This window comes from Phoxinus phoxinus, assembly GCF_949152265.1.
Source record: "Phoxinus phoxinus genome assembly, chromosome: 25".
Classification (NCBI taxonomy): Eukaryota; Metazoa; Chordata; class Actinopteri; order Cypriniformes; family Leuciscidae; genus Phoxinus; species Phoxinus phoxinus.
Genome location: NC_136900.1, coordinates 18,227,837 through 18,251,286, shown reverse-complemented (window position 1 = coordinate 18,251,286; position 23,450 = coordinate 18,227,837). Strand labels below are relative to the sequence as shown.

The 23,450-nt window shown below is 38.2% G+C and overlaps 2 protein-coding genes across 3 annotated transcripts; one reads left to right on the top strand and one right to left on the bottom strand.

The window, feature by feature from the left end:
• The first annotated feature begins 454 nt into the window (after nucleotides 1–454).
• ticrr (TopBP1-interacting, checkpoint, and replication regulator) lies at nucleotides 455–12,097 on the top strand. 2 transcript variants are annotated; one of them, XM_079604471.1, is made up of 22 exons: nucleotides 455–1,536; nucleotides 1,618–1,870; nucleotides 1,965–2,191; nucleotides 3,336–3,564; nucleotides 3,658–3,802; nucleotides 4,420–4,556; nucleotides 4,676–4,867; nucleotides 4,988–5,133; nucleotides 5,522–5,622; nucleotides 5,747–5,864; nucleotides 6,018–6,100; nucleotides 6,193–6,420; nucleotides 6,508–6,595; nucleotides 7,489–7,561; nucleotides 7,658–7,795; nucleotides 7,889–7,979; nucleotides 8,126–8,184; nucleotides 8,270–8,404; nucleotides 8,566–8,711; nucleotides 8,817–10,848; nucleotides 10,936–11,049; nucleotides 11,519–12,097. In XM_079604471.1, the coding sequence occupies exons 1-22, from the start codon at nucleotides 850–852 to the stop codon at nucleotides 11,611–11,613; spliced, it is 5,517 nt and encodes a 1,838-aa protein (XP_079460597.1). In that variant the 5' UTR covers nucleotides 455–849; the 3' UTR covers nucleotides 11,614–12,097. The 2 variants fall into 2 exon arrangements, with proteins under 2 accessions (XP_079460597.1, XP_079460596.1); XM_079604470.1 differs by having other exon boundaries at nucleotides 516–1,536; nucleotides 5,519–5,622.
• A 1,353-nt stretch (nucleotides 12,098–13,450) lies between these two features.
• Nucleotides 13,451–18,855, bottom strand: pdia3 (protein disulfide isomerase family A, member 3). The gene is made up of 13 exons (XM_079603203.1): nucleotides 18,441–18,855; nucleotides 17,216–17,294; nucleotides 16,428–16,545; nucleotides 16,230–16,337; nucleotides 15,997–16,126; nucleotides 15,783–15,899; nucleotides 15,538–15,663; nucleotides 14,773–14,955; nucleotides 14,581–14,689; nucleotides 14,341–14,469; nucleotides 14,175–14,254; nucleotides 14,017–14,074; nucleotides 13,451–13,933 (listed from the first exon to the last, which is right to left on the bottom strand). Exons 1-13 carry the CDS (start codon nucleotides 18,575–18,577, stop codon nucleotides 13,826–13,828), a joined length of 1,482 nt encoding a protein of 493 aa, XP_079459329.1. The 5' UTR covers nucleotides 18,578–18,855; the 3' UTR covers nucleotides 13,451–13,825.
• Between the last annotated feature and the right edge of the window lie 4,595 nt (nucleotides 18,856–23,450).

Below are 23,450 nucleotides of genomic sequence, written 5' to 3'. Positions count from 1 at the left end.
TGGTAATCAGTGGTAATTATTATAATTATTTCATTTACAGCTAGTTTTACAAAGAATGAATAAACGATATAACAAAAAAATATATACATTAATAGGCACATACAAACCACAATATTAGTTACACACATTATAACACTAAAATAATTTTCTGTTTTATTCCTGCTCATAAGTTTTTCCTTTGGCACTGTTCAGATGCTCATATTGTTGAATATTACAATAAAACAAAACTCAAAACACTTTTCAACGTTGACTTCTGTCCAGTAGATGCCAGTAACACATGAAAACCCACTGCATACTACGCACGAGAAGAAGATCTTTTTATTGACCTGACAGTGAACCAATCACGGAGCGAGAAACGATTGACGTCTTTGTATTTTTTACGGATAGACCTCTCTGGACCTATCACACGAAGAGAAATGAATGACGTTTTTAAAGTTCGTTTGCTCCAGCCAATGACATTCAACGATCTCTGAAGCGCGAAGAGTTTAAGGCAGAGAAGAAAAACGATGGCTAACGGAAACCCAAAAGTTTAACAAAACAATACTTTCAAAATGCTGTTTTTATATATTTTCAGTTATTTTTAACCGTTTATTTTAGATAGACGTAGTTCATTACAAACTGTTTTGGGTTGTTTTTGCTCAACAGCGACGTGAATCATGACTCGTGTTGAGAAAAATAACGTCCGTGTGTGTTCGTTCGCATCAGCTGCTCGTGAGATGTTGCTCGTTTAACGTTCAAATTAGTTTATTGACATTTTAAGACTGGTTCCGCCTCTGTTTTCTCTATCTAATCGAGTAAACGTGTAGCATTTGCAATAATATTGTGCATGACTGCCTTTTGAGTGCAGTAATGGCCTCTCAGAATGTTGTTTTCGCCATCGATGTGGATTATCGACAAGAGGAGATCAACAGCACGACTAGTGCCTATCAAAACCACCTTAAACACTGGATACTGGGAGTCCTGCTCAGTTTGGGGCAGAAATATGGACTGGAAAAAGTGCGATGGGGGTATAAATTCTTCTATTCAAGGAATGTGAAAAGTGCAACACTTATAAGCAGAGGATCTGATTTCAAGGAACTCCAGGAGAAGATGTTCAGTGATTTCGAAGAGGAGCTGCTTGTCAAATTCAGACTAGAAGGAAAGTCACCCAGAAGTCGGGAAAGGTCACTTAAACTGAAACCCAGCCCGGCTAGTTGTGTCCAAAATGCCTTGAAAGAGATCCTCCTAGACTTCCAGTGGGATAGACCTGATCTCACATCTCCCACCAAGGTGACACTGAGACCAAGAAGGTCCAGTCGAAATGGCAGAAATATCCCTCTGCAGGACTATGACATGTTAAGCCTTGACAGAAATGTCCTTTTTGTCATATCTGAATGTCCACGGTCCAAAGCAGAGTTGGATGACTACCTGTCCATCCGTAGTGTTGACAGTAGACATCATAGAGACATACATGAGCAGGTGCTACCCAAAGGTCTCATAGATATGCTTATGCAGCGCAAAGTTGTGCTTCATTGGGCTGATTCGGGTATATTGAAGGTAAATTGTGCTCTAATGGAGTTTCTATAGAAAAAAGTGTTTATTTCTGTTTTTTTTACTACAGTATGTTATTTTAACCAGGCTCATCATTTGGTGGAGGACTACACCGGCACAGACACATTGGCAGAGCTTCTCAGGCAAGTTGGTGGACGGGTGGTGCCCATGCTGTCTCCTGGTTTGCCACCGATGGACAAGCATCCCGGTGTCAGCCATTCACTGGCTCTTGGACTAGATGCCTTTCCTATAGATTTCATCAATAGCTACCTTCAGTTTTCTGAAAGAATGCACCAACAAGTGTTTCCTCCTTTGAGTGGAACACTTTCCTGGATTGCGGGTAAATATGATGTACCTCGTGCATTTTTATTTACCTAATACTTTTATTATTAGTGGTAATTAATTAATAACTTCTTTGAATCTTTTTGTGGCAGATGGAAACAGGCGTTCCTTTAACGTGACGCTGGAGCCGGTATCATGCAGGCAGAGGTTTCTGCGTGTTCCTGTGGATGTGATTCTCAGAGGTGTCCTGCAGGACTTCGACACCATCTCCCTCTCACGTCCAGCCTCAGAGAGCTGGATACTTCGGTGCCCAGATGCTGAACTGGGACAGGAGGCGTTTCAGCACTTAAAGGAGCTGTCCACTGGAGGATCTGCCATGGTAAAATCACCTAATCTTTTCTGCTGTTTTATTATAGAGTGCAACAGTCCGATTCCCGGAAGTAAAAACTCCATTCATTGTTTTCCATAAGGAAATTGATTTTGAACCATAACTTATAAACCTTAAAATAGATACAATGTTGTTAATACATGGTATTTGCTTCTGATGAAGTCTTCAGCCTGCATAATTTTTTTACAATAATCATGTTTAACAGTGGAATTCCTGGTGAATTTTACCCATGATGCTGTACAGAAAATTCAGAGAGTAGAAACAAGCAAGATGCTCCAAAATAGCTCTTTAGCTCTGCCCAGTCCCACGAAGCGTTGCGAATGACGTAATCGAGTCGATCTCTCTAAGCTCTCAAAATACTGAAATATTTGTATATATATGCATTTTTGGCAATAATAAACGTAAAATATTTTGTTTTTATACAGATAATAAACATTTTGTAGATAGTTTTTATTCGATTATGGTGCTCGCAATGCTTCATGGGATTGTAGTTCTTTCCCTCGCTAAAGCCGTTAAGTACAGTCTTGTACCTTTGTCTTTTTGTCTGATTTTCAAAAACATTTTTGCTTCAAATCAGTGTTTGTAATGTTGTGATTCACCTTGTAGCTGATTGGCTTGGTTCATGGCTTATAATTCTCTAACAAAGACTATTTCGAAATCTCTATGGCAAAAATGAATTTAAAAATAATACTTCCGGGACGGGCACTAATGCACTGTAGGATGGTTGCAGCTATGAATTATGATTGCAATCACATGTAGTGCTGTATAATATATGGTAAAATATACATTCCTGTACAACTAGGCCTACAGTTAGACTAATAAAGATTTTTGCTTATGGCATAACTGGTTTATTTTAAAAGTGTAATCTTAGCTAAGTATATAAATAAATCAGTATGGTATAATAATATACATGCTATTTTAGGATTAATATTTTAGGATGCATGTTATTTTAAGCACTCAATGTAATAGGGGACCCTTAATGTAATGCATGTTGTGGCCTTTTGCTTTATATTCGAATTTTTAAGTGTTTAAGTTGTGCAAAGAAATGCAAGAGCAGTTTATGGTCCATGACAGGTGATGTTAGCATAAAATGCACAAATCTTGAGAATAATATCTTTTGACTGTATTTACACAGCTAGCAGAAGTGAGTGAAGGAGGTGTGTTGTGTTCAGCGGTGCTGTCGGTGCTCTCCTCCTGCATGGCTCAGCTCACTGTGCTTCAGCCTCTGGTTACTCAGGAAGACCGGCTCCTGCCCGCAGACATCGTTTCCTTGGACACTACGGACATTTCCAGCGACTTACCTGATGTTGTCAGCAGTGTTCTCAATGTCATGTATGACATCATGGAGGATGAGGATTGCTCAGGTGTTTGTTTTATCTGAAATAATTGGGTTTTTTTGTGCAGTGTGCATAAGGTTTTGATCCTTTTTTTAAAAATAATGTTCTTGCGGTTTCCAGATCAAGTGAAGATGCCGTTAGTTCCTGACTGGGCCGATCAAGAGCTCAAGCAAGGGTCTTGTTCAAGGAGAAATGGGGCGGTGGAGGGTTGGTTTCCTCTCTCTGACCAATCAGGAATAAGCTGCAACTTAATGGAATCAATGAGGTTTGGAATCTGTCACTCTTTTATTTGTAAAGATGTATAAAACATATTTTATTTTATATATATTATTTGGTAAGATCTTTTAAAGGTCTTTTTGGAAAAATGTAAAACATCTTGTCATTTTAATCTGTTGTACTTTTCTATTTTATTTTATTGTATTGTATTTAGTTTGTTTTATTTTATTGTATTTATACATCTCCTGTGTAACACAGCTCTTGCCATGAAAAAAAGCCTCAACTGCTGATATGGCATGAAAGGGGTCATATGCTGCTATTTTATAAGTTCATTATTTTGGTTATTGGGTGTAATAGAATAGGTTATAATGTTTTAATGTTTCACATACTGTTGATTACCACTGTACCTCTATTCCCAGTCTTTCTTAAATTCACTGTTTTTTGTGTTTTAGGCAGGTTTGGAGCAGTGTTCTCTGTTAGAATCCTTTTTGTGAAAGACTATGCAGATCTTATACATACACAAACAGATGCATAACACACTAAAGGGAAACGTTAAAAATCATCACATGCCCCATTTAAAATTTCTACTAAAAAAAGGTGGTAGTATTGTTTTCTGTCATGGTCTATTTTTATTCTAGTTCTAAAAGATCTGTTTTACATGTACAGGCTCCTGCATGCAGCTCCTGAGGTAGAGGAGCAGGGAGAGGAGTACTCAGATACTCAGCAGGAGATCACCAGCAGTCTCTCAGAGCTCTATCAGAGCAACACAGCTGGATCCAGTGGCAACCTGAGGTCCAAAAAAAGTATGTACCAATTGTGCATATTTTGTATTTACTAAATATTTGCAGTTTTTTTGTTACAGACAACTGACAGATTCACTGTTTTTATTATTGTTATCTATGGCTTAATCTGCGCTTTTCAGGAGGTACACAATGCACACCAGTAAGACAGAAGATGAAGACCATGAGTCGCTCTCTACAAATGCTGAATTTTGCTCGCTTGAATGTGAAAGCTCAAAAGACTCAGGCTGATAGCAGCTCTGCTAGATCTGCCATAGGGGCTGAAAAAGCGGGCAAGAGATGCTCTGGGGATCGGACCAAGCCTAGCCTCATGTGTGAGTAGATAATAAAAAGCGGGTTTTAAAGCCAGGGTGATAAATGGATATAATAAATATATAAATGGATATAATCATAAAATAAAGTGTTAATGGTGATATTCATGGCCTCTCATACAGACTTCAGCAGTGAGGAAGAGCTGCTCTCCCACCTGGGACTCACTTATCAGAAAGCTGTGGAGAACAGATCTGTGTCTGTTCCCTCTCAGGTCCAGGATTTGCTCTCATTTGTAAAGTCATTCATCAAAACTAACACTGACGTGGAGGTGAGTCAGAGGAACACTTGCGTCAGAATCACACAGCTGTGTTGTCTGGCTGCAGACAACTTCAAAACATGGTCTCCATATACTGTGTGCATGTATAATGAACTTCTTACTCTATTTAGTTCATTTTGCATTTACTTAAAGTCTGAAATGTTAAACTACCTGTTGAAAATATTTTCAAAATAAATTTTAATATATAAATGCTTTTAAGGGTTGTATGTTGTTAATATGGTGGTCTATTGGGTATGCTAGTTTGGTGAAGACCAAGTCATGTAATCATTCAGGAATTGTGTAACTGAAATGTTGTTGTTTGTTTGGCAAAGACAGTAATGAACTTCATGAGAAAAAGGGGGCTTTTTATACACATTTTCATTTAACCATTTCTCAGCAGGTATCATTCTTGGATTTGGTCCAGAATCATCTATTGAAATCCTGTGAGTCTATTCGTCAGCTTTATGGAAATTCTTCAGATGAAGAAAGTAAAATCAGGGAGTAAGTATTCAGACAAAAAACAAATCAATGTCCAGATGACAGAACAGTAGTCTTGAAACATACCTTCATATTGATCATTTCAAGGTAATAGATTTATGACTTCAAAACATTATTCTTTATTCAGATGCCAGCTGCAAGCAGTTCTTAGACTTGAGTTGTGCAGACAACCAGAACAACAAGACAACGGAGAGGTTGTTGAACAAAGAGTGGAGGAAGAGGTTGTTGAACAAAGAGTGGAGGATGTAAGGAGACAATAAACCTTTAAAAACCTCAAATGTCATAACCTATAGGTTAACTATGCATCAAAGTAATTATGGACTTGCATGCTGAAATCTTACGTGGTTTGTAGTGAAATATCTTGATTGATTTTTCTTTTCCTTTCATGTTAAATTAAGGTGGCTGATATGTTCCGGATTATCTCCCGGAGTAAGGATGCTGTCTACTTATCCAAGTTTATGCAGGATGAAGTTATGCCCGTGTAAGTTATCATATCAGCGATTCAGGAATTTTAATGAAAATGCAAATTGAATGCAATTCATGAGATGTGATCTCTGATATGGTATCTCCCAGGTACCTGAACAGCATCCCTAAGGTCCTGGCAGACGTGTACCACAGTTTAGGAACTCAGTTGCCTGAGGCGCTCATTGACGTCCTGCCTTCTGATTTCTTCAGTGATGAGTCTTTGGCTAAAGACAGTGTGTCTGTGAGTGCCTCACCTTTCTCTGCCACACAGAGCAACGTATCCAGTATTGGAGATTATCTGGAAGAACTCCGCAATCGCTCTGCTAAGAAGAGGAGGTGATTGTCATAGAAAACAATGTGTAATTATTTCAAGTACTTTGTATCTAAGTGGACATATAACCTGTTTTCTCTCGTTTTTTGCAGACAGAACATGATCACACGCCACAAAAGCATGACTGAGGCTCCTCAAGCACTTCGACAGATAGAAATGCCAAGAAAGTCTATGCGCCTGGTAAGTTTTCTTTTCCCCATTGCTTTTGTGGTAATATTTTCTGACCTGTTCCTTGTAACGAGAATTTCTTAGTAGGGATGCTAACGAATTAATCGATAGTCGGTTATTCGTTGTTAATATCTTTACCCCCACCTCATGGGTAAAGATAGCACGTGTTCATGCAAAATAAAGTTTTATTTTAAGATGAATACAATCTGTTTTGTCGTTGAATTAATATATTATAGCACATAATATATTTAGGTATCAATTTTTATATTAAGAACTAACTAAGAATATCCTATAAATTAATGTCTTTAAGCCATGCAATGGATTAGGTAGGTTAGCTGTTTATTTTTTAAAAAAAATATTGAAAATTTGTTTTATATGAAAAACTTATAACAATACACCAGGTTTTACATTCACTGGCTCAAAATGGATATGGAATAATGTGTAAAATGCAATACATGATACAAGAATGCACAGTATCTTTGAATATTCTTTGCGTTTTAGTGAGAGGTTTTCTGTTACAGCAAATAAAACCTTTATATTATCTTTGATTCATACTGCCTCAATAATTAATGTAATGTCTGACATGCAAACGAAGTAGACGGCAAGGAGGTTGTTAACAAATACACACAGCTACAGTACAGAAACATGGAAACATAGACACGTATAGAATTTTGTAGTCAGTGACTTTATCGATAAAATATTTTTGCATCTGCAAAACTACATGACATTTCTCAGTATGGAGGTAGTAACATTGCTATTTTTGAAGCAGTTAATTTACACACGTTTAAGCCAATCTCTTAATCTCTAATCTAATTTAAATGGTGATTGTTTATGGGAATTTGTGTAAATTGACATCCCTAGTTGGAAGAACCAAAATACTAAAGTACCTATTTGGGGAATTTCAGGCAAAGCCAAAAAACGGTGTCCCAGTAGAAAAACCTGCTGTGGAAGAACCACCACCAAAGCAAGCAGTTCAAGGTAATTGGCTCATCCCATTTTAGTCTTCATGCTGTCCTATGGTTGAGCTACTTAAAAAGTTTTATGATCTGTTGTTGTAACTTTTTTTGTTTACAGAGGTAACAAAGGTAAGGAGAAATCTCTTCAACCAAGTGACTGTATCGCCCTCAAAATCATCCAAAATGCCAAGAAGCCAGTCCGTGTCAGCAGTAGAAGGACTCAAGAAACGCAAGCGTTCAAATATGGAGGATAATGGTAATGTTTTGTTTGTTTTTTGATAGTGAGAGATTGTTTCATAAATCACCACTGTAGTGTGTGAACTTGAATCTTAAAATCTTTGAATTTCAGAACGGCACACTCTTCTGACAAAGAAAGTATCTGAGACACCACAGCATAAGCAGGTGTCCAATCGCTTACTTCACCGGCAAAGGACTGGCAGGTGAGTCCTAAGACTTACGATTATTTTTAAATTACCACTATATTTGTTCAATGTTATCTTTAATTTGGATGGGAGGCATCCAGTTTATAATTTAAATCTCCTGTGTTTCTATTTCCCTCTTACTTCCCTCCCTCTACTTCCCACAGGAGATCTGGAGAATCTGATGTGTGCATTATTGAAGAGTCCCCTGACAAACCTGCTGCTGGTTGGTGTCTTAAGATTTTGCCACAATGTCTAACAGAGTGACCACTTACTAATAGAAGGTGCTCTAATAAATCATTTGTTCTTAGATTTGAGGAGGAGCCCAAGAATTAAAAGCCTTACCAGGAGACATTCCAGCGTGTTTTATTCAAGCTCACAGGCACGTTCACGAAACCTGGATCGTGCCATCTCCTCTTCTCAACTCTGCCCCTCTGAGGGCAAAGGTGAGCAGGATATAGTGAAAGTGTTTTGTGACACTAAAAATAGACCACACGTCATTAAGCTACTGGACATAAAATGCCTCTGAGAATGCCACAGCATACACCTTAACACCATGTTCAAAAATTACACGTTGCCTCAAAGTAGCCTTGTCTCCATTTTGCAGGTGGATTCGATGTTAGTTCTGTTAGGTCACCAGTTCGACTTCTTTTTGGTGCTACCCAGTCCCCTGGACGCCTACGGCACACTACAGCATCCTCTTCAGAAGATCATGGCTGCAAAGAGTTGTCACTTAGCTCTGCAGTTTTTGAGGTAATATCCCTTTTGTTTTGTAGTTGGTTATAATAACATGGAATACCAAAGAAGCAAGTCCTGTCATCTCCTTTGCATTAATAAGATCCTTTTTTTTTTTTTCAGAGTCATAGCAAAACTCCACAGAAGTTAAGATCTGATCCACTAGGTTCTGCAGCTGGGTGTAGAACCCCTCGGTCCCCAAGAACTCCAAGCCAGACAGTTGGGGAGAATGGGATGATTCTGCGAGGGACCACCTTTTGCTCACCTGTTGTGAAGAATTTGGGGATAGAGACACCTAAGAAAAGCCCACTGAAGGGGATACTCAAGACTCCAATAAAAAGTCTCTTGAATTGTGTTTCTCCAAATGGCGTTTGGCTGAGGAGCCCGAGCGGTAGAACGCCAAAAAAGAATGTGACATGGTCTCCATCTCCACGTAAACACCTGTCAGAAAACCCAAATAATGCGCCAGAGTCTCCGATGTTTACAAAAAGATACTCACCAAGGCTGATTACACCTGGCAAGAATAGCAGCCCAGAGGAAAGAACAGTTTTCAAAACACCTGACAAGGTGCCCCAAAGGAAATCTAAGGCATCTCCTGGAATGATACCTAGGACTCTTGAAATTCCTGGAGATCTTGAAACATCTCAGTCCATCACGAAATTAGGAAAGATGAGAAGAACACTGAGCTTACCTTGCAAGATTACTGAAGAGTCTGATCAGTTCGCCTCTGTGCACTCACAACAGTCTGATTCCGGACCATTTCCTTTTTGCGATTCACCATTGAAACCAAATTTACAAACGCCCATAAAAAGCCCCAGCCCAGCAAACAGGATATGCACTCGCTCCGGTAGGACACCTATTAAAGTGTCCTTGTCGCCTTCTAACAAGTCTCAACCCATTGGGGGTACTAGCCCTTCACCCTTTAAAGGTCTGTCTTTGGCTGTAGCAAAATCAAGTGCATCACCGGCCCTTGGTCCTTCTAGATCAGATATCAGCCATCAAAGAAGTTCATCCATCAATTATGTAGGAAAATATCCACAGGAGGATAAAATAATTGCGCAAATTGAAACCAACCATGGAAAAATGGAAGAGGCATCATCTTCTGACTCCCAGCAGTTTGATTGCTCTGAATTCAGCGTTACCACAGATGATGAAAGCATTGATATATCTGAGGCCTCAGTGGTGAAGACCCAGCTCATAGGTGGAATTAAAATGAACATCGCTTTCTCAAGGAAACCCTCTAGATCCTCAGAGGTTTTTGAATTTGAAGGCAAACAAGCCACTCCGTCCGCAACAACAGCGAGTCGAAGCTATGGCTTCCGTCAAACTCCAGACCGGCGCCAACGAGAAGCGGAAGCACGTCTTGGATATCCCTCGGGAACACCAAAGATTTCCACCCCAAGAACAAGGCGAACTCCTGCATGTGGAAAGAAGTCAACTCCACAACCACTTACTTATGAAGTGGAGATGGAAATGCAGGCGTCAGGTCTGCCTAAACTCAAGTTAAGACGGACCGATTCTTTCAATGCAGGTGATGCACCTAGTAATGCAACAAAAGGCATGGCCTCACATTTTGTGCACCGTAACATGTCAAATGTGAAGGCGCCACAAGTTGACGGCCCTCTTGCGCAGTGTTCTAGACATCCTGGCTGCTTATCTCCATCACTCTGCAGTCGAGGAACCCCTGCCAAAGGTACACCTGGGAAGGGTGTACAGACATACATATGTCAGTCGATCACTCCCACACGGTATCCGGCAAGTAGCCAATCCCCTTTGGCGTCCCCACTGACTCCATCTCCTCAAAGCAGGGGATGGTCAACCCCAGAGAACCTCAATAGTTGGCCTCGCAAGAAAAGGGCTCGAATCGAGACTTGCGGGAGCAAAGAGCAGGTCATTAAAGGGGTTCCTCTCCTGGAAAAGCCTGGGGTATTGGAGGACCCAGAACTTGAAGGGGTTTTCCATATTCAGGGGGTGGAAGAACTCAAGGAGTCGCTGAGCACCCCAGTCAGTCAAAGAAAACTGGGTTTGAGATCAAGCCAGGTGAGGGACCATCAGTGCTCACCAGAAGGCATGGACTGGACCGAGACTGTGGTTCAAGAGTGTGATGCTGGAGACAATACGAAGTCTGAACAGTTTGCATGGAAGAGCATAAAAGGTACAGTAAAACTTGGGTGCAATTTAAAGCATGTTTCTTGTGTTTCCGTAACTTATCTGTAAACGTTGTCATTTGAATGTCTTGCAGTGGACACCCCTAAAGTAAAGAAACCTGTGTCTGCCAGCGGAATCTTCGCTCTCACTCAGTCACCTCTGTTATACAAAAAATCAGCTGTAATCAATGAATCATCACAATTTAATGGTAAGACAATGAAGGTATATTTCGAGCTATGACCATGAGTCAGAGTAGACTTAATCTGACGAATGAGAGTGAAGTTGTGATCACAGCATTTTTTTTTTGTCAACTGGAACTTTGTTTCAATTAAATTTTTATTTGTTGAATTAGGCATGCTCTTAGAATTAGAATTACCCTCTTTCTTGTTGGAACTCTGGCCGAGAGCTTATTGCGTATGCATCAACACATTGAGCTTTAGTGTTCGTTCAAGTGACAAAAGTTCAAATCTGGATTAAGATTTTTCTTAATCTCAACCCTCTCTCACCATTGCTTCGTGTTGTGATTTTTATTTATTTATTATCTTCTGAATTAAATTAGCAAAATAGCCAAAAATAAACAAGCCCTGTCACAATTGAGGAAAATATTAGATCTGGTTTTACTTATTTTAAGCATTTATGTTAATAATAGCATAATAATTTATACTTTCTCCCAACAGCATCAAAGGCTGAGCTGGATATCTCTCCCCTTTGCCAGCCGAAAAGGCGAAGGACGCTTAGTAAGACTTACAGCCGAAAGAAACTTTTAGACTAAGTCTGTCATACTTTGGTTGCCTTATCTCGCACTCAGTTTCTTTTAGAAAATCAAACACTTTTTTTTAAAAACAAGTTTTATTGTCTATGTTTTAGCTGACCTTGTGTTCTCATTTATAATAATGCATTACCCAATATTGTATATTTTGTACTCTTTGTGTATTATACAGATGTTACATATGGCATCAGATAGGTACAGTATAACTCATAAAAGTTTAAACTAGTCTGATCTGAACATTTATTGTGAAAATAAGGTGGAAGCATTTCTTTTACATGTTTCAGTGTAATTAAATTAAGCTTTAATTGCTTTTGTTTGTTAAATTTGTTAGTGCTTTATTTATTTGTGCTCATTGTACTGTATATTTTTTTATGTAGCATGTTTTTTTTTTAACAGTTTGGCAGCTCGTTTGCAACATCTTGTCATAATGTGAAATAAATGTAAATGGTAAACAGATTATTTTAATAAAGACACTGTTGTTCTTAAACCTATGCATGCGGATGTTTTTTCTAAAAACCTAAATATCTGGACATCTAATAAACAGTTTTAATGATGTAGTGAAGGCCAAGGTTGGCTACCCATACTTGGAATTTGTCCTCTGCATTTAACCCATCCATGTTAGTGCACACACATTAGGAGTAGTGAACATACACACACATTTATATATACATACCTTGCAGTTGGTCCTTGGGTAAGTTAAAAACTATGAATTAGTTGATGCCTAAACCAAATGTTATGCGTTTTCATGGCTGATCAGGAGTTTCATAGGCTGGAATACTCAACACAATTTTATTTTCACCCTGCTATTTTGGCCAGTCGCAGTTAACAGATTTAACAGAAAATCACGTAGTGTATGATGGACACAGATGGGGGTTTTTTTTCAGACTATATGCTTCCATCCAATTGGAGGATATCGGATATGTTCGATATTGAGCCGATTTTTAGAACACATTGTTTTCATTTTCCTCGCTTCTCATAGGCTAGCAGTGTTTCTGTGTGAGCTTGTGTTCAGAATGTCTAAAAAGTATTGTACTCTTGGCAGAAAAGGTTCTATATAGAACTGAGTTCTTGACTCAATATTAAATTACTCTTTATGCCAAAAAGGTTGTATTTAAGGAGAAATGTCTTGCATGATTGCTTAAGTTTCATGTTTAATGGGCCATTTAAAATTTTCTAGTGATGTTTATGAGCGGTTTAATTCATAAAATGTAATTAAAATAAAACGATCCCATAGTCGAACTCCTAAAACGTTCTATATGCGTCTGACAGAAAAACTCTAACGTTCTATATAGAATCTTTCCTTCTAGGTAAGTGGTCGATTTTTATCTATAACCTAAAGTCAGCAAACACTTAAATATATATTTTAATATATTTCTCGTGTGCCAGACTAGTGTCACTGACTGAGTCTACTGCGCCATCTAGTGTATTACTAATGTTTGATGATTCCTGTATTCAGTTTCATTAAATGCAATACAATGAAACCCTGCTAATTAATCTTAACAGAAATACATCTCGACATTTTTTGACAGTTAAACACATCAGATAAAATAGGACTTTCAGATAAGTCAAACAGATAAAAATAAGAATGGTTTTCTATAGCTTTAACAATTTTTAAAATTCAGGAACAAGTACACCAAGAAGATCAGCTGTCACAAATGCTCTCAAAAGAGAGGTAGACAAGAAAAGAAACTTGTCAATTTGGCTCAAAAAAAAAACTGTTTGGTAAATAGTGCTACAACAATCATGATACTCTTTTATATATGTCTCCAAGTTCAATGTGGCTGCCACATACAATCACATAGATATTTTTTAAACGTTTAAAAAGAAACCAGCGCGAGTATAGGTTTAGTGGGCCTTTTATTTCACGATCCTTCCAAACATACAAAAAAAAAAAGGTACAAAAAGAAAACAATTCACCAAATCCCCCTCCCCTTTTCCATGAGAAAGTAAAACGTAGAATTGGTCTCAAAAGTGCATCTCTCCAAGGTACAGTGTAGGGAAAACAATCTCAAATTGACAGGTCTGTACCTCTTCCACTTATCTAAAAATCACAGTCTGGCCGTCCTGTCACAAGCTTCCACAGTGTTCCCAGAGCAGCAGGCCCAAGAGAGGGACGACAATGTGACGTGGGTCAGAGCACTCGCTTCTCTAAAGATTGGAATATAATTTATGTCCCCTGCAAGAATTCCCTCCTTGATTGTTGGCCTGTGATTGTTTATAACTCGTTCTTCTTCTTCTTTGGCTTCTCTTCCTCTTGAACCACCACGGTGCTTGTAGCCTCTCTCTTCAGGTAGGAAATGAAGTCGCTGACTTCACGACCTCCCTGAAAGTCAAACAAGATCGATTCGATTACATTCCTTGATGGAAGTATGCAAGTTTGTATTAACCAAAGTCAAACAAACAAACCTCATATTTCTTTGGATTCTGCTTCTGACCAGCTGGGGAGAAATAGATGGTGGGGAATCTGAAAGAGAAGATAGTGGGGAATTCATTAGCAACAGTTCAAACTACAAAGACACAGAAAATGCATTTTGGCGGAAAAGAAAGATTGATAAATGACATACCCTCTAACTTCATATGGAGAGGGGACATCATTAGCAGTGGCATCCATCTTTGCAATGACAATGTTTGGACTGTCGGAAAGCTGTGAAAGATCATATTTATGAAACAGTGCTGTTCAGGTCAATATTTCAAAGTGACCAATATAATACTTCAGGTCTAAAAACTCACCTTCTCTCCAAGTTCTTTGTATTTAGGCTCCAGGCTCTTGCAGTGTCCACACCAGGGGGCGTAAAACTCGATGAGAACGTCTTTGCTGTCATCGTTCACAATTGAGTCAAAGTTCTCCGCCACAAGAACCTGGAATAATATGGATGAAGTTGCAGGTTATGTAAACTAGTTCAATTATATATAAAAATATGAAAACATTATTATTAATAATCAATGCTAAAACACAATCCTCTGACGCACCTTCACAGGGCCATCGTTGTTCTCAGGAACAGGTTCAGATTTGAGGTAACGCTTCAGTTTTCCATCAAAATAATCTTGCAGGAACTTCTCCAAGGCCTTTCCATCGCGACTGCAGACACAAAATAAATTGATTTATTTTTTCCTACTTAAAACAAGATTCTTTGTGCAAAAACAAAAAAAACGAAAACGTACGAGAACTCTGCGGTCATGACGTATTTGTCTCCCTTGGCAGTGCGGATGCCGACGAGAGGAAGCTCTCCACTGCTGCCGTCCAGACCCAACTCAGATATGTCATTACTGAAGCTGTTCTTACTGGCCACGGCGAAGCTGAGTGCCTTGCCCTGATCCAGGAAGCTCTTGGCCACCTTCATTACCCTGCAGAGAGACATGACCACAGTCAACACTTGCGCTTCATTTAAATAAAAAGAGTTATATTTGAGAATAACACATCAGTATACAGACAGAGGAATTTGAAGCAGAAAACAACTGGAAAATGTCAATATTTGAGAACAAAAGTTTGTTTGTATAATGTGTGTGCATGAGTGTGTATATATATACATGTGTGTGTGTGTGTTTAATTTTAATTAATTAACTGAAGTTTAATTTGTCTTAATTTTGAAAATTTAGTAATTTTTTGCTTTTTTTTTAAACATTTTTATTAGTTTTTTTTATTTAAATGTCAATTTATTCGGTTTTTTTATTTCAGCTTTAGTTTGATAAAAAATAAAAAAGGCAACTAGCTGAAACAAAATAAGTTTGTATATTTGACATTAACGTTAATTTAATTTCTAGTAACGAAAATGTTTTACGATTTTACCCACACACTCGTATACAAAAACGAGTATACCTTTTCTTTAACCAATGGAATTGATTGGGTAAAAAATAAAAACACTTCTAAATAAATATATATATATATATAAATAAAAACATTTTTTAAATCAATGGACAAAGTTCTACCTGTTCCTCCAGTAGTTGGAACCCTTGGGGTTCTTCACATAGTCCACATCATAGTAGGCCACCAACAAGTCTTTGCCTTTCAGCTGGTCTTTGTTGTCATCAGTCATGTGGGGACAGATGCCAAAACTGGCATATGATGAGAAAAAAGACTGATATCAAATATTTGACCATCAAATACATCAGAAAAGAATGCAGACTTGAGCAACTCTGTATTTCCATACTGTGATAATCAAGCTGGAACATACATGTTGTCCTGAATGAACTTCTTGATCTTTGCACTTGTGAATTTCTCCTCAGTGAACTTCACACTGCCATCTTCAAATTTGTTGCTGAGATGAGGAGGCCGGAACAAAATAACACCCCTGCAATATGCATATATAACGTTTTTTAAATTAGAAGTGGGAAACAAGATGAATTTCTTTGCAAAACTGAAACCAGAAAAAAAAAAGAGCCACATACTCTCCATCATCGTCATGTTCTTTCAATAAGTCCTCAACGTTAGTGTGGGCGAAACGGTAGGACTCTCTGAAAGCACTGGCCGCCTTCAGAAACTCTCCCTGAGCAGCACTTCCTCCATCAGCGAAGAAGCCTGGAGACACGGAGAACCATTAGACGAAAGAGTATTGATGCGATGCAGTAAAATCAGGGCTAATAGGAGGCACTAAACGTTACTATATAACACCAGCACTTACCCACAACACTGGCATCACGGTCCCCGATGAACTTCTCAAACTCAGCCTGACTCTTGAGCTCCACCGAGGCTGGGCCTGCCTGCTTCTTCAGGTGGCTAACAATCCCATCTGTCGGAGTAATGAAGAAACAAAAGATATCAAAAATCTGATAAAGAAACTACTTACAGCATCACTTAAAAGATATGAAAATATATATACCTGCTGTCCTGGGACCGTCGTAGGGACCAGAATCCTCTCCGTCTCTGAAAATCTTCAGTGTTGGGTACCCGCTCACGCCATATTTGCTGCACACGTTGGAATTGACAGTACAGTCCACCTAGATCATATCGGAGATGAACATTAATAACAATCCTCCATCAGAATAAAGACAACCATTGTGAAATTAATGTTTTCGGACACTTAAATGCATGTTATTTGCAATTAAATAAAAATGTATTAGAGTTTAGATTTATGTTATATTAACTTTAGTGTTCTTTTTCAACTGACTTAGATTTAAGTACATCTTTATATGCAACTTCATAATTTCAATTATCTTTGAAATGTGATTAAAGTGTACTGCTGGATGTACTAAAATAAACTATATATGATATATATAACATCGTTAATATGTATTTAAATACATTTGTAATAAAAAAAAATTAATGAAGAAATCGCAGTTTAGAACATTAAAAACATTAACTTTAAATGTAATAGTATGTTAGTCAACACATCAAAAAAAAGTGTACTTTAAAGCATGACAAAAGATTAACAAAACAATTTAAACCTTAAAGTAAAACTTTTAATTTGACAAAGTGGACTTAAAGGGCTTTTATTTCACTAGTACATTATCTGCATGTGCAGTTTTTAAAAATGTCCTTAAGATTTGAAGTACACTACAAGTGCACACTTTTAAACAAGGCAAGGCCAAATCATTTCAAACAGGTCTTCAACGGAAAGTCTATAATGAGATCATATTACAGAAAATGTGCAGGGTTGAATAAGAATACCTTAGCAAGTGAGACGCTGCCTTTTAGTCGAGTGGCGGCTACTTCATACTCAGGGGCAAGACGTTTGCAATGGCCACACCTAAAAGTGAACATTACACATGAGGTTAATTATTTTGTCAAATTAGGCTACAAGACATAAGAGGGAAAATATACAATGAATGTGAATGGTGACAGGCTTTTCACAATATCAAAGACATGCCACAAAAATAACAAATATGAGGTTGAGTAAATCCCAATATTCATTTTTAGTTTAACTGTCCTGAGTTTTTCTAGATTGCCTATGAAAGGCAACTCATTGATAAGTTAGGTGGTCCCAGGTTAGTGAGTAACGCTGAACTACGTAATCGAGCGTCATCCAATCACACACGGCCAGCGAAACTTCATTGACCAATCAAAATGTTACAACGGAGGGAGGCCGAGCCTCCAAACATCCTTGTTTCCCGCCCACATATAAGATTTCTACCTAATAAACTGCCGAAAAGCTGCAAACTACCACAAACATTAAATCTGACATACTTTGAAATTGAATTTCCTAAATCTGCAAATGCGTCTAAAATCCTACCATTTCACGCGGAGAACAAACAACCACTAATTCAGACTGTACGCTTCATATGCAGAAAACAAGTTCTTAAAGGGACAGCTGACCTAAAAATGAGAAGTCATCATCAGTTACTCAATCTTATGTGGTCCCACACCTGAATGACTTTCTTTCGCCCCATCAAATGAGATTTTGTGCAGAACGCGAGGGACTAATAGAAAAGTAACCCACTATATAAATTAGTATTAGCAAAGGAGGAAAAGATACAAACAGGAAGTGATTGATACAATGAGTTTCATCCACAACTACGGAGCCGCACGGATTCATTCAAATCTCAATGAGCGTTTAAAAGTCATTATCACTCGACATACATTCACAGGTTTACTATAGACATCTCAAGACCTTGCAGACTAAAGTGACTAGACAAACTGCGGTTACGGTTACTTTCGCTTTAGCACGCATAGCCTTGCAGTATTATTAAAAAGTCACGTGTGTGCATGCAGTTCCCAAACGTTGATCTTACTGGGTATGTTTGGTATCTAGAAAAAAAGCTTAATGATAAATTCATTGTCAATTATAACCCAAATTAGATGGTATATTAGTTACCTAGAGTAAGCTCTAGTGCACAAAAGGTCTAAATCGCATGGCGAAAACATCATTAAAAAGCCAGAATGGTCGTACACTCACCAGGGTGCGAAGAATTCCACCAGAATGAGGTCGTGGTGTCCGATTTTGCTGTCAAAATCGTCATCTGTGAACTCGAGCACATCACTCGCGCGCGCGGCCGCTGCAAAGGCAGCGACAAATAGCACGGCTAGCATCATTTCAAACCTCTTTCAGTGCAAAAGTGGAGGGAATGGCGAATATCCTGGCAGCCCTCAATTGTTTGCTTCTTTTTAAGGTGATGCTGGATAGGGAATGAGTGCCCAAAAGAAAGGCCCTCTGGATCTGGCACCCTGCACTCAATGAAAGAGAAAGCGCAGACGGATGTGCAACCCCGGAGCTCTTCAAAGTAACCAAAGTGTGGCATCTCACGATTGGGTTTTCAGCCGCGTCATGCTGCTGCAGTCAGCCAATCAGAGCTCGGGAAACACACACTTCCGGGTGGGGAATCATCCTTTGCATGCAATAAGGAATATAGTTGCCTTTGTTTGTTGTTAAAATGTTATGTGTCAAAATTGTATTTGAGTTAAAATACTGTTTTAACAACAAACATGCTAAGTCCAAAATACACCAAACTGTGGAGTGCTGGGTAGATACTTATTATGGTTTATGTAATCAGATTCCTAAAATTAAACACTTAGTAATTAAATTATAAAATACTTGTAATGAGACTAGTTACTTTTTTTATTGAGATATTTGTTCATATCACAAAATGGCAGTAAATTATTCTTAATTCTATGATTCTCCCTTATTCTTCTCATTCTTAAAATCCTTCCTAATTTCATCTTTTAAATGTTCCTTTCCCAAAAAAAAAAAAAAAAAAGAAAAGCCTATTGCTTATAAATATGTTCGGAAAGTCTTCCAGTTTTGTGGAATTGCACACACAAGAATGGCCACTATAGGCAGCTATAGGCTATTTACATGAAAAATTGAGAGGCCACACAGCATGATATACAAACATATTTTTAGTAAGCGGTTTGATTTAATTGTTTTTATTTTAATTTAACATTTTTAAGATGTACGAACCCCCTGTTCCTATACAAACCGTGAGGAAGCCTGACATGTGCACTTCACATTTTCTTTCCTTTTGTTTTTATAATGAAGGAGGTGGATTTACAATCCCTCTTCTTATATGATATAATGAATTGGAAATTATAGTTATATTTTGTAGAAAGTGAACTTTATTCTTATCGATTCTCGTGATAGCTGTATGAGATGTAAAGACAACTGTGTCTAAGGTCATGAACGTCAATAACAAACTAGATGTATCCACTAATGCATACTTAATTGTAGACATTTGCATTTTGCAGGACATTTGTGTCCTGTGTGGATGTAGTTTTAATGTTCTGTTCCAGTGAAGTCCTGACACAAACTCAGCCTTGATGGGAAAAGATATTGCATATCTTTTATCTAATTGTGCGTCCAGGGGTTGTTGACATGTTTAGAGGCATGTGACCATGCCAAAAGAATAGACTCCAGGACAATTCAACAGCGACCCAGATGAGAAGAGTCCTTCCAGAAGCCATGACTCACCTGTGACCCTTACCAAATGTGCTTAATTATATAGGACATAGACCCCTGGTTTCACAGACTAGGCTTAAACCTAGACTAACTGTTTCAACAGTTTTAACTTGCACTGACACATCTTAAAATATGTCAGTGTCATTGTTTTGTTTCAAGATGCATATGATCAGTATAACCTTGGAATAAAGAACAGAATACCATGTTCAGATGTTGCTAAAGTTAATCTGTACTGTTAACCTATCAGAACCTAGAAATGACATCAGCTGATTATCTAAAGTATAGAGTTTCTGAATCATAAGTTAGTTCAAGGCCTGTGGAGTATCCATTCATTTGGGGATATTGGTCTCTTTATGTTGCTTAACTGTAATTCCCCTACAATTTCAATATGCTACAAGATTATTCAGAAGTGAATGTGATTTATGAGTTAGGTCAAAAGTAATCAAAAAGTAATTAGATTATAAAATGTGTAATGTAATAAATTACTGTACTAACTATAATTTTCGTCATGTAATTTGTATTCAGTAACGGATTACGGTTTGTTCAATTGTTTTGAGGCTGTGGAATCTCAAATCATGCTGAGGATCATAAAAATATATCTTTTTATTTAAAAAGTGTATTCAATTAGAAAAAGAAAGAAAAGGTCATGCAATTTCATTAGTACTTCATAGCCAGCTATTTCCATAAGATACATTTCCAATCAATTACCAATATGAGAATCATTTTACCTGATTATATTTCAGCAATTAAATTATGTTTATTTTTGTGCAAATGTAGCGAAGTTCTTTGTCTTGTGTGCAGCTGGCAACACAACATGACTTTTGAAATCTGGACAGATTTTAAAACACTATCCATACACTTGCCGAATCTGTAAATGGTTGCAAATAGAACTGCACGCTTACACTAAATGACTTTCTGAACACAACAAACACAAAAACATGCTCAAATTATAACACGTGTTTGATATCCTCTGAGATGCATTCATCAGAAGCATAAAAATGCGAGTCTGTAGCTAAATTACTCATTTTCGAAATAATAAAATCTTCAACATGCCCTTCATACATACGTGGATTTATGTTATAACCTATCTGTCAACTCCGACTGGCCAAAATCTGCCAAAGTCGCCATCAAATCATTAGTCTTTTCTTCCGTATTGTGACGTATATCCGGGTGAAACGGCTTCTCGAACAAGAAAAAAAAATGTGGCACGGGACTTGATTTTGTCCATGAGGAATTGATTGGATGGTTGTGGTTTCCTATCCCGCCCTCACGTCAGTAAACACGTCATCAGAGAAGAGGTGATGCTGCAAGAGGGAGGGGAAGTTATTTTGATTAAAGATTACGAGAGCACATTAAAAAAAAAGTGCACTGATAAATCACGTATAATAAATATTTGCAATATTCCATAAAAAAATAAGGAAAGTCGATTTTGATTTCATGATGACTTTAATAGAAGGAATTTGAATTTGAATAAGGCTACTGTTGTTGGAGCACATCTGATCTCTTCTGGAAGTTTTCCAGCTTGTCAAGAAGTATGTTGTGATCAACAGTGTCAAATACAGCACTGAGATGATGAGATCAAATAGTACCAGGATATCAGCACAGACAATTTGCCTGTATTTAGGGTAATATCATTTATTATCGTTATGAGCGCTGTCTCATGATGGTCTGGTCTAGAAGGTCTGTCTAGCTGTGCCTAGTTGTACGATGTACACTGAACGTTTTGAGGCCTTAGACTTTTCTATCACTTCACAGAACAAGATACAGAAAGCTACTGGCACGCGGGGTTCCCGCTTGTTCTGTAAACATTTGATAAAGTGACTGTTATGATAGCGGGGAGCGACACATATCACTGCGAGCTGTTATCAGTTGTTTATTGTTCACCTATAGCAGATGGAGGAAGGTGTTGTGGCGCTCTCTGTGGTGATTTACTGCAAATGCACGAGGGCGAGGAGAAGAGATAGACCAGCACGGCGTCAATGATGTGAACAATGTGCTCATCTTCTTTACCCAAAGCATGATCCACCCTCTTGCATTTTTACCATTGACCACTTTGCGATTGGATCCATGGTGTGCTGCCTTATCGTGACTGTAAGTATTCTTTCATTAAAGAAATGGCAGAGTATGGGATTTGTTTCCAAAAAATGTTTTTTGCTATGCTGGTTGAAAGTCTCTTCACATCCTGATAGCAATCACTAAGTTAAGCGGTCTATATTTATATGTAGGCATATATATCTCGTCTGTGGAAGGCGTAGGACCATAAAATGTGTGTCCAATCATTGCATTCGGACCGAATGCAGTGATACGATCTCCTACCTGCCTGTCAACATGTATTTCCATACCTCTGCGCACGCAGAAATCACACGTCATCATCAGCGGGTTTCATGCTGTGACAAACGTCAGTCACCGAGCACCACAACCACCTTTTACAGTTCCTCCTGAACCAAAACAACGAGCTTCTGCTGCGTTCACGCCATAACTACTATAATTTGGAAGAGGTGGAACATCGTGACGTTGTACTCTGACAGGTTGTCAATGGCAATGGAAAAAAATAAATAAATCTGCAGCAGTCAGGTGGTACAGGTCAGCGGTCTTTAAGTTGTTTAAGTTAATTATTATTGTAATGTTAAGTGCTTTGAGACATGAGGTAGTTCAACACAGTCTCTCGTAATGCTTTTGTTTGCTCCTTGCTGTACTCGTTCATGTGTTTTAGAGGAGGCGAGGCTTTGGAGACCTCTGAATCAAGGGTGGGATCTCTCCGAAAAATTACCTACCCTAACTTTAATTGTTCAAATCCCAAAGCTTTTCTTAATTCTGTGGAACACAAAATTGTGGTCTGACCAATAAAGTGAAGAAAAAAAATCACAAGGTGGAAAATAAGTAGTGAAAATGCTTTCCTGAATTTTTTTTTCTGTATGATTTTTTCCTCTAAAAAAAAACCTCTTAAAGGGGACATCATGAAAATCTGACTTTTTCCATGTTTAAGTGCTATAATCGGGTCCCTGGTGCATCTACCAACCCAGAAAACGTGAAAAGTGACAACCCAGTAACTTTGTGTAAGCCTTTCTCTGCAAGTATGTCGGATTTCAGATCCAGATCCGGATCCGGATATCAGATTTCGCTCCCCTTCTGACATAGGTAGGGGATTTTATTATAATATCACCGCCCACGGCCCGCCATTTGGTTTTCGCAAGCGACACCAGTGGCGGGAAGCAGCAGCTCATATGCATTTAAAGAGAAACACAAAAACGGGTCGTTTTTGCTCACACCCAAAAAGGGGCAAATTTGACAACCTATAATAAATTATCTGCGGGATATTTCTGGGGACACATTCTGGGGACACTATAGATTTATATTACATCTTGTGAAAAGGAGCATAAAATGTCACCTTTAAGTTAACACGAGAGAAAAAAAACATGTTATTTTAAATGATAATAATATTTCACAATAGTACTGTTTTTATTGTATTTCTAAGAAAATTAATGCATCCTTGGTGAGCATAAGAAACTCCTT